This window comes from Lepidochelys kempii, chromosome 6 (assembly GCF_965140265.1).
Source record: "Lepidochelys kempii isolate rLepKem1 chromosome 6, rLepKem1.hap2, whole genome shotgun sequence".
NCBI classification, from domain to species: Eukaryota; Metazoa; Chordata; order Testudines; family Cheloniidae; genus Lepidochelys; species Lepidochelys kempii.
Window position 1 is genome coordinate 69,582,961 of NC_133261.1, and position 13,405 is coordinate 69,596,365.

At 45.0% G+C, this 13,405-nt stretch overlaps 1 protein-coding gene across 6 annotated transcripts in view; it reads right to left on the bottom strand.

Moving 5' to 3' along the window:
* TMEM62 (transmembrane protein 62) overlaps window positions 1-10,702 on the bottom strand; it is a 55,451-nt gene extending 44,749 nt beyond the window's left edge. The window contains exons 1-3 of one of the 6 annotated variants that reach the window (XM_073348583.1): window positions 10,479-10,697; window positions 1,463-1,615; window positions 876-987 (exon numbers count right to left, since the gene is read on the bottom strand). In XM_073348583.1, the coding sequence (XP_073204684.1) occupies window positions 876-987; window positions 1,463-1,558 (208 nt within the window). In that variant the 5' untranslated portion in view covers window positions 1,559-1,615; window positions 10,479-10,697. Of the gene's footprint in view, window positions 1-875; window positions 988-1,462; window positions 1,616-4,384; window positions 4,462-9,947; window positions 10,126-10,278 lie in introns of those variants that run through there. The other 5 variants (XM_073348578.1, XM_073348580.1, XM_073348581.1 and 2 more) reach the window with 5 other exon arrangements.
* Window positions 10,703-13,405: the final 2,703 nt, after the last annotated feature.

A 13,405-nucleotide genomic window follows, 5' to 3' on the forward strand; every position in this document is an offset into this window, starting at 1 on the left:
CATTTTCATTTTACTTTCCCTAGGAGTCTGTATTTTAAACCCTTCTTCCTTTACTTAAATGATGCACATTGTTTAACTATCTCTAAAAATAGATTAAAATGTTTCTGAACTGCTATAATTTATGCAAAAAGCTGTCTGGGAAGCAATTTTGCTCAACAAATGAGATATTCATTTACGGTACAAACTCTACTTAGTGACCCTGCTAGCACTTAGATTCTGGAGTCTTTCATACAGCTGTTACTGCAAAGTCTCCTCAGACCATTTAACAAATACTGATCCATATTGATAATTGTGGCAGAACAGTTAAATAAACAGTTTATGTCTCTTTTATTTGTCCTGATATGACATATGGTCAAAAGAACATGAGCAATGCAAATAAGTAAAAATGAGTTCTCACAATTACAAAAAAGTTATATAACTGAACAGAGGTTATTCTTTTTACCCTCAGAATACAGACATAGTAAGCTCCACCACCAAATCTGATGCTTGTTTTTTAGCCTGTGTATGAATGAGTTGATAGGATCTGTACTGAGACCTAGGACTGATGTGCATTGGCAGAACTGTAAGGAAAACTTCAGAATGCACCCAATATGTGCACCACCTAGTTACAGTCAGTGATGATGAGCACTAAAAATTCACTATTAACCTTCTGCTTGCACCTGTAGAATAAATTAAAACAATGCTAATTCTGCTGGGCATAGGAAAGTATCTTTTTGTGGTCTAACAACTGTTTTTTCACCTGCAATTTGATTTTCATTACTTAAGATGCCTTAAGCTTGGACATTTTACTTTGAGAAGCTAGACATTTTACTAACCTGAATGTATTACCAAGGAAGGGGCAATAGGTAGAGAAATATAATTTCTGAATTGCTTACCTGTCACTAGAACAAGCACTGGTTGAATTATATCAATTGTTTCAGAACAGAACTTTTCGAAGTCAGGAACTCGTTTGGGATCCCGAAACCTACTGATGTGAATGTCTGATACCTACAGAAAGAATATATTGGATAAATGTATTGTATCACAGACGGAGAGACCAAAAAATATATTTAGGGAGAGATCATTGCCAGAAACAACTCTAAATGTTTTGCAAAGCAAGAGCCATCTAAACAGGACTTGAGAATAAATTAGTAGTTTCATACCAGGACCCAAATAATTTTTCCAGCAGCTTTACTCAAAGATTTCTAAAAATCACCCATGCAGAGATCAAGTGACAAGTCTTATCTCAAGAATGACAAAGACGGTTATTAAAACAACTAAACAGAAAGTGTACTGGATCAATTAGAAATGCCTTCATCAATGTGAGGGCTACCCAAAAGGGATTACTAGACCTTTTATATATTTTGAAGGCAGCTTTTCTTTTGAACCAAGACATTCAAATAATTCCACATTTGAAAATTATTAGGTTAGATAGGACTGACAAAAGACCAGACAGAACAAATTTGTTTGAATTATGGTTTACTTTTGTAAGCAGAGTCAGGATGAGCTCTACCCTGACATCTGTGGTGAGTTGTGGCGGGTTGTGGAAAAGAACTTCAGGGGCTGATCTCATCTGCATAGGCACACCCACCCCGCCTAGATGGTCACGTTGGCTGCTGTGGGATCCCCAGTTTCTCTGTTATTAAGGCAGGAAGAATAAAGTGTTATTATCCTGATTATGTGAATCAAGGACAGTGGAACTGTACTTGGCTTTTTGTTATGGTGGAGGGATTCGCCATCAACTAAGTAGCACTCGCCAGGCAAGGAACATGGGTTCCAAAACTCAGTGAAGGCTGGGGACAGGCATTTGTACATTGTGGTATGGGCCTCTTCTGAGAGCCCTAAATGCCAGCTGCATCGCCTCCTCTCTCTACTGTGTAATAGCAGAGCTAATTTTGATTCCACTAGGAACCTGGTTACAGATTGCAGAGCTAAATTCACTTTGGGCCAATGGTACACCAGCACTGGGGCTCCCCTATTATGAGCTGAAATCACTGAGTACAGTGTTAAGTAGTAGGGGGCCTGAAGATATATTGGTGAGTGGCTTGCAGGACAGCTACTGGAGAGGAGCAGCTGGAAGAGTGGCTTGCAGGATGGCTACTGGGAATGAGCAGCTGGCGGAGCAGCTCAATGGACGACTAGTGGAGAGGAGCAGCTGGAGGTGAAGGCTTCAGCAGAAACCCACGGAGAGGCGGGGCAGCCGTTTATTCTCTCTCTCAACCCCCCCATTTCCACACAGGCCGGGGCGGGGTAAAACTCTCCAGATGAACTTTTGAACTCTGGACTCACCAGAGACGGAGACTTTTGGGTTGCTGGACTCAAGAACCAAACGGAAAGGACACGGCCCAATTTGCTTGGGGTGGGTTTTTGCTCGGGGTGGGTTTTTGCTCATGGTTTGTGTTATGAATCCTGTTGGTGGTGTTTCCCCAACATAATACCACATTGTTTCTCTCGGTTATTAAAATGCTTTTGCTACACTCAGACTCTGTGCTTGCGAGAGGGGAAGTATTGCCTCTTAGAGGTGCCCGGGGGGTTGGTATATATTTGTCCCAGGTCACTGGGTGGGGGCTCGAGCCGGTTGTGCATTGTGTTATTGGAATGGAATCCCTAGATACTGAACCTGGCCCTTGTTGATGCCAACTCTGACAGGCAGAAGGGTTACATTTTGTCAGCAAAGACTTTCAATCACATTTCTTTAAGCTAGATATAATGGATTACTACACATTAGTCTTTCAGCTCAGGAGACCTGTGTTCAAATCCTGAATACCTCACAAATGAAAATTAGATTGTCCATTTCACAGCTCTTCATTTGTCCATAAGGCAGGTTAGGACTGAAGTGCGTTGTTTGGAAGATTACACAGTACTTGACAACAATAAACCGGGCTCTAATTTAAGTTATTAGTTCATTTTTATAAGAACCAAACTCACACAAACACTTATAGCTAATCTAAAAAGCAGCTGAGGTGCAAAACAACAAAAAATAGTCATAGGTTCCTCTCTACTTTTCAGCCATTTGAAGGAAGACTGCAATGATAAGAATTCTTATGTCTTGGGACCTGATTCTGCAGTCCTCATACAAGAAAATCTCCCACCAACCTCTATGGGAGCTCTCTCTATATCAGAACTCGACCTCAAGACAGATAAATGTATATTAAACAAATAATATGTGTTATATTTCATATCTATTTAAAATATTATGAACCTCACTAATTTGTACTAATGATGGGTATGCTGACTGCAAATGAATGAACTAGAGTGTAAAGAGATAGCACAATAAAAAAGTGAAGGTAATGAATACACCATAAGTATACCATATTCTTTATTTGACATGTTACATTTGATGCTAAATACTAATAAATATTTTGTGAAAATAATGAGGTCTTAGTAATATGAAACCTCACTACAACAGCTCAATTAGACCTTTGTTGAGAAGTGCTGCAAAACTGTCATCTTTGGTGTGCAAAGTAGTGAAGTTCTACTGAATCTGCAATTTGCTCATTTTTACACCTAAATAAAGTGATAACACTAATGAAAATATGTTGCAGTTTTCCTTTAAATCAGGGATCCAAAAAAGTCATACTGCAAAATGAGAGTTTAATTCAAAGTTCTCTCTCCATCTAGTCCTGTTGTCATCACATGTGAGATATAACTGATATTAGTAAAATGAAGACTCACTTTTTAGTCACTTATTTGCTGAAAAATTAAAGGTAGGTAATATTTTATTTTTTAAAAATATGCTGATGTAAGATTGACTTTTTGTGTATGTGTTCCTCACATTTATCACACACTGCATTACTGACCTATGGTAAGAAAAAAAAAAGTAGTTTTCCCTACTCAATGTATATATCGTAATGTCCCCTGGAATGCAAACAAGAACCACTCCCTGCTATCTCCTTGAAAATAATCATGAACATATAACAGGGCCTGGGAGCACTGTGCAGAAAGGAGTGGTTTTTTTACACAGCAGTGACATAACCAGGCACTGGAAGGAATCAGTTTCAGTCCTCCTTAGCTAAAAGAAAGTTGGCTGTAATGTGGAGTATGGAGGTTGTTGAAGTAGAAAGATTTGAAAGTTATGGAGAGCCTCAGGACTCCATGAGAATCACGGAAGATCCCAGGGATGGGAGAAGGAAAAATCTCAGCATGTGCCAAAATGACAGCTGAACTGGAGGAGTGACCATGTGGACGAGGGAGGTGATTCCATATATTCAAAATATCTATAACATAAGTGACAGTTTAGACTAGTGCACAACTAATATAGAAATGTCAGACATGTCACAGGAAACATTTACAGAACTGCAGGATAGCAGGAGAAAGCAAAGCAGGAAGTGTTCATGCAGATAAAGGAAGGGCTGTAAAAAAAGGCCAGAATACTGATCATGTGGATTTATATCTAGACACTGACCTGGAATTAGCCTTGTGGAATCACCAGGGAGCCAGGAGCATATTTCCCCCAAGATCAGAAGCTATTTTGGATTTAGCCTTTGGAAATTAATCAAAGCGGGTTAATGATAAAGCAGCTGTTAAAGATTTATACATGGTTGATAAGATTGCAGATTTAGTAAAGATATATTTGAAAGTCAGGAATATTTCAATATTATTGAAATTAAAGACAAAACTCTCTCTGCAGAGATAACTTCAGTGTAGGTAACTTGAGTTCACACCTCTTTAATTAGCCTAGATTGAGTGAGAGCAGGCAAGCTGCAAAATAATACTCTCAGAAACAAAGGGCTGGAAGGGACTCAAGAGGTTAATTCAGAGGTTCCCAAACTATGGGTACCCCAAATGAGGTCACGCCATCAGCAGATGGGATCATGGGTCCAAGAGGCCAGAGTTGCCTGAGAGACAATGCAATCTGCCTCTGAACCTGGCCAGACTTTCTCCACAATCACTATGCCAGGAGGCTACCATTTTTGTCTACAAAACTGTGGCCTCTTCATGGTGTTACCTCACATGTATGGTGTGTGCAAGGTCACACTGTGCAGAGGCCACTATTTTGTAGATCAAAATGGTGACCTCATGGGGTGGTATTTGTGGAGCAGTTCTGGACATGCTGGCTATGCAAACACCAGTTTGGACACTTGCACTGTCCAGCTATGCGAGCAGCCAGATGAGAGACTTCAATACAGAAGCTCCTTATCTGTGGGCAGCAGCCTTATCAACAGAGCATCCTCGCTGCTGGAGCAGGCAGGAGCCTTTGATAGCCTTTTCTGAGATGGGAATCTGCAGTGGCTTGTAAACTTCTTAAGGTGGAACCTATATCTTCTTTTATGTCACGCTGAGTACCCTGCTGGCACTTGATAAAGAATAACTGTAAGTCACTGTCTCTGTGCTGCCCTAGTATCACCATGCAGGGTCTTCCTAAGTCCTGGCCTCATTTGCTTAACAGTGAATTCCTCTTGCTCATTTGTGATAAGAGGCACAATGGACTCATTTTTACACAGAGTATCTGCTTAAACCTCTGGCAGTGAGTCTGGTGCAAAGAAACATGTTTGCAAATACGACAAGGCTTTCTTTGAGTATGGCTTCACCAGTGTTTTGGTCAAGAACGAAGAAATGCCAAAGTGCCTGCAATGTCACACAGTGTCATTTAGCAAAAACATGAAACCTAATAAACTTGAGTCACATTACAAAACTCCACACAAGGAGCACATTGGAAAACCAAAGGTCATTTTTCCAGCGATGGAAAGAATTCTTTCACAACAACAATCACAATTCTAGAGAGCCATGTCAGCCTCTGATCAGGCTCTAGGCTTCCTTTGAGGTGAGTTACTACATCACACATGCCTAGAAGCCTCACACAACTGGACTTTGATTTTGCCACCTGCAAATCAATATGGTGAACATGTGTGGGGAAACAGACGCAAACCAAACTCAAAGTCATACCAGCCTCCAACAACACAGTGAAGCAAAGGATTGAGGCAATAGCTGCAGATCAGGAAAACAAACTGGTGGAGCATCTGAAAAAATAGATTTGCTTTTGTTCTTCAAGTTGATGTGAGCACTCAGGGCCATGATGCACATTTCTTGGCTTATGTGAAATGAGAAGGTGCAATTCCCAAAGGCATTCTGTTCTCTCTCCCTCTTCCCAGACATGACACAGCACAAGGGATATTCAATGTGCTACATGCAAGACAAAAATATACCATGTTATCGTCTGATGGGCTTTTGCACAGATGGAGCTCCATCTATGACAGGCCACAAAGCAGGTCTGTGTGCCTTGGTAAAGAAATTTGATCCTTCTGCTGTGTGATTCACAGAGAACACCTAGCATCTAAAGCTCTGAGTCCAGAGTTAGGGGAGTTTTGCACCAGGTCATGTCTATTATGAACTACATCAAGATTCAGCCTCTTCGCAAGTGTCTGTTTGCAAAACTGTGTGAAGAAATGGGGTCCGATCATGACGTGTTGTTCCACACTGAAGTTCTTGAGAGGACATGCACTGGTATGATTTTTTGAACTAAAAGACAAGCTGCATGCACATACAATGGTCTGCAAAAAGAAAGAGTGAATTCACTGATTTTCTATGTGACCAAAGAAAGATGTGCCTTCTTGCCTATATCACAGACATATTTGGGAAACTGAATGAAATGAATACAAGTCTGCAAGGAAAGAACACCCACATCCTTCAGCTGAGCGATCAAATCACAGGATTCATGAAGAAAATTGTTTTCTGGAAGACTAATCTATTGAAGACAAACTATGAATCCTTCCCACAACTTTGCAGGTTCCTGACTTACAATGGAATTATTCAACGTCCCACACAGGTGATGACTGAGCTTCTCAGCCAGCAGGAAGAAGAGTTTGCATCCTTTTTCCCCCAACCTAGATGTGACAAAGTATTATTGGGTGCGAAATTCCTTTCAGTGCAAGTCTGATGCCATGGATTTGCCAGCTCATCTAAATTTCCTGCAATTGATTCTTGCGAGAAACATATGCCCAACTTTCTCTCCCAGAGTTCTGGTTCGCTGTCAAGAATGAATATCCTGCACTCTCAACATACACCTTCAAACTGATGATGCCATTCTCGAGCACATAGTTGTGTGAAGCTGGATTCAGTACACTTGTGTCCATCGAGTCTCGGTACTGATCTACCATTGATGTCATATCAGAGATTAGATGTTCAATTTCTACCACGCCACCGGATTTTGAGAGGCTGTGTCGCAACATGCAAACTCATGTCATATTACAGCATATTAATTAATGTACTTAATATGTAAATTCCTTGGATTCCTCCACAACTATGTTGCTTTGTTCCTGTCTGAGGTAATAGGAAACAGTAAGTCTGAAAGTGGGGTCACACAGGCAAAAAGTTTGGGAACCCCTGAGTTAGCTGTAGAGTGACTACTGAATAGAGTGACTGTGTTAGCAGCTGACAAGTTGTGCTAACCTGAGCTGTAGCGGATACCTCCTGGTAGGCCAATCACCTTGAGTTAAAAGCACCACCAACATTGACTCAAGGTTTTTGATATGTGGATGGGACTTGAGTTGGGCAGCACTTGATTTTAAACTGAGTTAACTCTACAATGATAACAAGCACTGCATGAGTTGAAGAAAAATAACTTAAAATAACTTATCTGGAAAACCCATAGAAGAGGAGTGGGAGGAAGAATAGGAGGACAAAGTTTGGGAACCGTGGTTATGCACAAGGAGCTCCAGTTGAAGTTAGTAAATTACTGAGCATATACAGGGGCAGATTTTTTCCCTAAACCTACCAGAATAAAAGTGAAGTGTCAAAGGTAGCATATAGCTCAAACAAAACAAAAACACATATCAACAATAAATAGGAAGCTATTACCACAGGAACCTATTAATAGATATGAAAGGTGGATGAATCATTACAAAACAGTCAAAGAAAAAATAATTACAAAGAAGAGTATAACTGAGCAGCAGGAACACAGGACATCTCAGCTGAATTTATTGTAAGTACATAAACAATTGGTGCACATTAAAACACTAAGTATCAATGGATCTAAACATTTATATAATCTTATGGATATGCACTGTATAACAGAGACTTGAGAAAAAATGAAGGCCAAGGAAAGGTTTCAGATATGACAACCCAGTTCAGATGCTATCAATGAGTTTTACACTAAAATCTTAAATTTGGTATTTTTAGAAAGTTTTATATAAAACCCAATATGAATTAAGAAGTGTTTTAACTTTTAATTATATTTAGAACTAATATTCATTTTTTATGCTAGAAAGGAATTTAACCATTTCCCTCAGTTATATAATTCCCAGAACAGCACCACCATTGAGGGCAGAACGCCTCTGATGTCTCACTAGAGCAGGGGTGGGCAAACTTCAGCTCGTGGTCTGGATCCAGCCCCTCTGGGCTTTGGATCTGGCCCGCGGATTTGCCACCCCCGTGGTGCTGTGGACCAGGTGCTGCTCCGGGAAGCAGCCAGCACCACATCCTTGTGGCCCCTGGAGGAGCGGGGGCAGAGGGCTCCGTGCACTGCTTTTGCCTGTGGATACCTCCCCTGATGCTCCCATTGGCTGGGAATGGGGAACCGCGGCCAATGGAAGCTTCAGGGGAGGTACCCACAGGCACGTGGAGTCCTCTGCGCCCCCTCCCCCAGGGGCCGCAGTGACATGGTGCCGGCTGCTTCCCAGAGCGGTGCGGGGCCAGGGCCAGGGTAGCCAGGCAGGGAGCCTGCCCTGGCCTCCGTGTGCGCCGCTGCCACCCCGGAGCCGCTCCAGGTAAGCAGTGCTGGGTCAGAGCCCTCATCCCGAACCCCTCCTGCACCCCACACTCCAAATCCCTGCCCTGAGCCCCCTGCCGCACTCTTCCTGTACCCCAACCCCCGGCCACACCCTGCACCCCAACCCCTTTCCTGAGCCTCCTGCCGCACCCTGCACCCCTCCTGCACTCCAAACCCCTGTCCTGAGCCCCCTCCAGCACTCCGCAACCCTCCCTGCACCACTGCCCTGAGCCCCCTCCCGCACTGTGCACCCCCTCCTGTACCCCAACCTCCTTCACTGAGCCCTCTCGTACACCCCACACTAGGGTGACCAGACAGCACGTGTGAAAAATCGGGATGGGGTGAGGGGGCTAATAGGAGCCTATATAAGAAAAAGACCCCAAAATCAGGACTGTCCCTATAAAATTGGGACATCTGGTCACCCTACCCCGCACCCCATCTGTGCCTCAACCCCTCGCCCTGAACTCCTTCCTGCACACCGCACTCCCTCCCACACCCCAACTCCCTGCCCCAGCCCTGCATTCATGGCCCTGCAAGCAATTTCCCCACCCCAATGTGGCCCTCGGGCCAAAAAGTTTGCCCTAGGGTATTAACCCTTGACTTAGCTGGATGAGTTCCCTTATCTTTCATATCTCCTTCAAACAAAGAGACATAGTCCTCCATCCAGTCTGGTAAACTGGTCAAGCCCCATCAGTTATAGTTAATTGTGAGAGAGACTGGGAACAGGAAAGTATTTTCCAGTTTACCAGGGGAAAGATGCCAGAATTTAGCCTAAGGAAGATCAACACTGTCAACTTGCCAGGAGTTTGAGAGCTGCAACAACTTGCATAAATAGGAGCAGCTTGCAGACACTCTCATCATTATATAGAGGAATAACCCACACCAGGTCCTGGCAAACACCTCTACACGTAACAGGAGGCCATGAGCCACATTTTGCTCACCCCAACACAGGGCTGGCACCTATCCTGATATTTTTGGTAACACGTCAACGCTGTAAAGAGATCTTGCATCCAGGAACCTGGCCTTGCAAGAGTATTAACGCTTCCAGGGCCTGCAAAACTTCAGCATGTTGCGCCATGATGACATTTCAATACAACGTTCCCCCAGTACAACATGAGTGACATGCGCATGGAACATCACACCGGAGGCCACTGCCATTTCACCATGATGGAGGCCATCGCCTCACAACTTCAGGGCAGAATCACCACTAGAACCGGTCAAAAGCGGACAGACATTTTGAGAGACTTTGAAAATGAAATACATTTCAACCAAACACGTCTAATCCCTCGCTCTCATGGCCGTGCATCACCATGGCTATGACATCCCCCGACATCACACCATTCGCTGCCACGCTGCTAGCACAGGCCACCGCCGCGCCACTCTACCGCAGGGGAACCCCTCTGCCGCCACGGGGAGGCCGCCAAGCCAAGCCAAGCGGCCCCGCTTCCCCGCCCCCAGACATCGCCATGGTAACGCTCAGGCTGCCCCTCCCTACAGGCCTGAGAGCAGCGGCCACCGAGAGGGCAGCGCACCCCGCTGCAACCGGCCGCCCCCGAACACGGAGCCCGGGATCCTGCCCCGCCCCCACTCACCTGCACCACCCAGAAGAGGTTGGAAGCCTCTGGCCCGGGGGCCGGCTCCCGAGCGAAAGGGCGGCGCTGGCCCAGGCGCTGAGGCCCCGCTGGGCCGTACCAGTCCAGCAGCAGCGCCACCAGGGCCGCCGCCAGCAGCCCCGCCGCCAGCCGCAGCATCCTCCCCGGCCCCACAACCATTCATCCACCCCGGGCAGCACCTGTCGCTGCGGCCGCCGCCTGCCCTTCTCCGGGCCACCCTGCTGGCTTCACTGCTTCCGCCCCGCATCGGCCCGGCCAGAGCGGGCCCTCGCGCCAGGGCTTGTCAGGCCGCCACTTCCTCCCATCTATGGTCTTCTTGGAGGACTCCTGTCTCTCCCTAGGCTAATCCTGTTCCCGTTGCAGTCAGTGCGGGAGGGGAGAGGTGCAAGTTAGTTGAATGGGATTTCAGCTCAACGCATTGAGTCTAGCAGGCCTTGCCAAGCGTCAGTGCTGTGGGGGAAGGAGGCCTCCTTCCTGCGGAGCCTGTTTTTATATAACGTATCATGTTTTAATTCATGTACTCCCCCATTGTCAGGCTGATGGATTTTGCTGCAGATGTTTTATCTTTGATTCAAATATCTCACCGATCGTTATGTGAAATTTCCCCCACAGGTGTTGGTCCCAGCTTTGTCCCCACTGGAGCCAAGGGTGAAAGTGGGCCGCTACGGCGTACTGGTAAAAAGTGGCCGCCGGTACTGGCCTGTGCGCAGCCAAAGTTAAAGCGCTGTTGCAGCAAAGGACCCTGCTGCACTTTAAAGTCATTGCTCCTTTTGCCCCCCTGGGCCACTGACCGGGGGGGGGGGCAGCAAAAGGGGCATCTGCCCTGGGGCCAGCTATTTAAAAGGGCCCAGGGCTCCCAGCCGCTGCCACCGTGACCACAACAAGAGCCGGAGCCCCTGGTGGCACAAGCTAGGCAGCACGGATGGGCTGGCTAGGGGAGGCTGACTCCCAGCCCTTCTACCCAAGGCCCCACCCCTTCCGCTTGAGGCTCTGACCCTTCTGAGGGTCCAGAGCCAGGCCCCCATACTGGTAAGAGCTTAATGTTATCTTCACCCCTGACTGTGCTGCTCATGTACTTGAAGGACATCAGTGTCAACTCTCCTGGTAGTTGGTGATTTTCTTAAAACCTTGTTGATTGTGTTAGCATATGTATTATGGCTCTAGAGCCTAGGGCTTGAAGAAGAAGAAGAAATCTCAGTTTACTGCTTTCAAAAAAAGTAGTAACTCTCTAACCCTCAAAAAACTTGAAAATTTGCACCCAACAGGCTCAAAAGACAAGAAAAATAAAAAGAACTCAAGATATATTAATTTAAAAATCTCAGTTTTTAAATTAATCTCATGAATTGGGGGGCAGAGGGAGAGACTCAATTTTTAATACTTGGAGTTGGCAATATTAGGACTCACCCCCTCTCACTTCTGTATTACTTTCTTGCAACAACCGTCCTTCAAAAAGGATGGCTGCATGGAGATTCCTTTAGAACTTATTGGCAACTTATTGGATACCCCTTTCTTGGCCCAGGGAAGGCCACCAACAAAGCAACATTTGTGGGGACTTTCTTTGCTTGAGTGGCAGATGTGTTGAAGTTGGAATGCTTTTTTAACTTGTCTCAAAAACAATAATATCAATTTAGGGATCTGAGGCATTTGCTGGACAAATGGCCAGATTAAATTCACTTACATCACTCTCCCCAGCATGGTAGTTGGAGTCACTGTGTATTCTGCACATTACTGCAGCTAAAACTTGAATTTTAACCCTTGCTGGATTGCCACCTTTAGAGGTGTCGTTTGTTCAGGGCAATTTTGTTGCATAAAATGTTGTCATTTATTTGTACAGTGATACTCTGAAAAAATGGTACATCAAAATGCAACTTCATTGCATGAAGTATGTCAAGGTTCCTTTCCCACTCTGAACTCTAGGGTACAGATGTGGGGACCTGCATGAAAAACCCCCTAAGCTTATTTTTACCAGCTTAGGTTAAAACTTCCCCAAGATACAAACTATTTTACCTTTTGCCCTTGGACTTTATTGCTGCCACCACCAACCGTCTCACAAATATATAACAGGGAAAGAGCCCACTTGGAAACGTCTTTCCCCACAAAATCTTCCCAAATGCTACACCCCCTTTCCTGGGGAAGGCTTGATAAAAATCTTCACCAATTTGCATAGGTGAACACAGACCCAAACCCTTGGATCTTAAGAACAATGAAAAATCAATCAGGTTCTTAAAAGAAGAATTTTAATTGAAGAAAAAGAATCACCTCTGTAAAATCAGGATGGTAAATACCTTACAGGGTAATCAGACTCAAAACATAGAGAATCCCTCTAGACAAAACCTTAAGTTACAAAAAGACTCAAAAACAGAAGTCTGCATTCCATTCAGCACAGCTTATTTTCTCAGCCATTTAAACAAAACAGAATCTAATGCATATCTAGCTAGATTACTTACTAAATTCTAAGACTCCATTCCTGTTCTGTTCCTAGCAAAATCATCACACAGACAAAGAGAGCCCTTTGTTTCTCTCCCCCGCCTTGAAAGTATCTTGTCTCCTCATTGGTCATTTTGGTCAGGTGCCAGCGAGGTTATCCTAGCTCCTTAACCCTTTACAGGTGAAAGGGTTTTTCCTCTGGCCAGGAGGGATTTTAAAGTGTTTACCTTTCCCTTTATATTTATGACAAAGTATCAAAACACAATTTATGGTGATACCATAAATTCCGTTTTAAAATAACCCCCCTTACTTCCAACAACCTTCAGCCTGTGTGGGCTTTGGCACACACAGAGCTAGGCTCCTCCTGGTCAGTGCCATGGGCTGGAGGCTCTTGGGCTTTCCTGGGGCGCCAGCCCAGCCAAGAGGCAGTGGGGGAAGGAAGGAGCCTGCTGGCAGGCTGCTAGTGAGCTAAGCACTCCAACCAGGGGCTGATTCTCCTCACAGTGCTGGGAGCAGGACATGCTCCGCCGGGGGGCGTGGAGAGAATATGGAGGAGCTGGGAGGCAAAGGGACAAAGCAGGTGGAGGACAGCAAGAGGGGGAACATGTAAAGGCTGGCGCCTGCCAGCACTCACCAGCTGCCGCAGCTCACAGCCAGCACTGGCCAGAAATGGAACAGG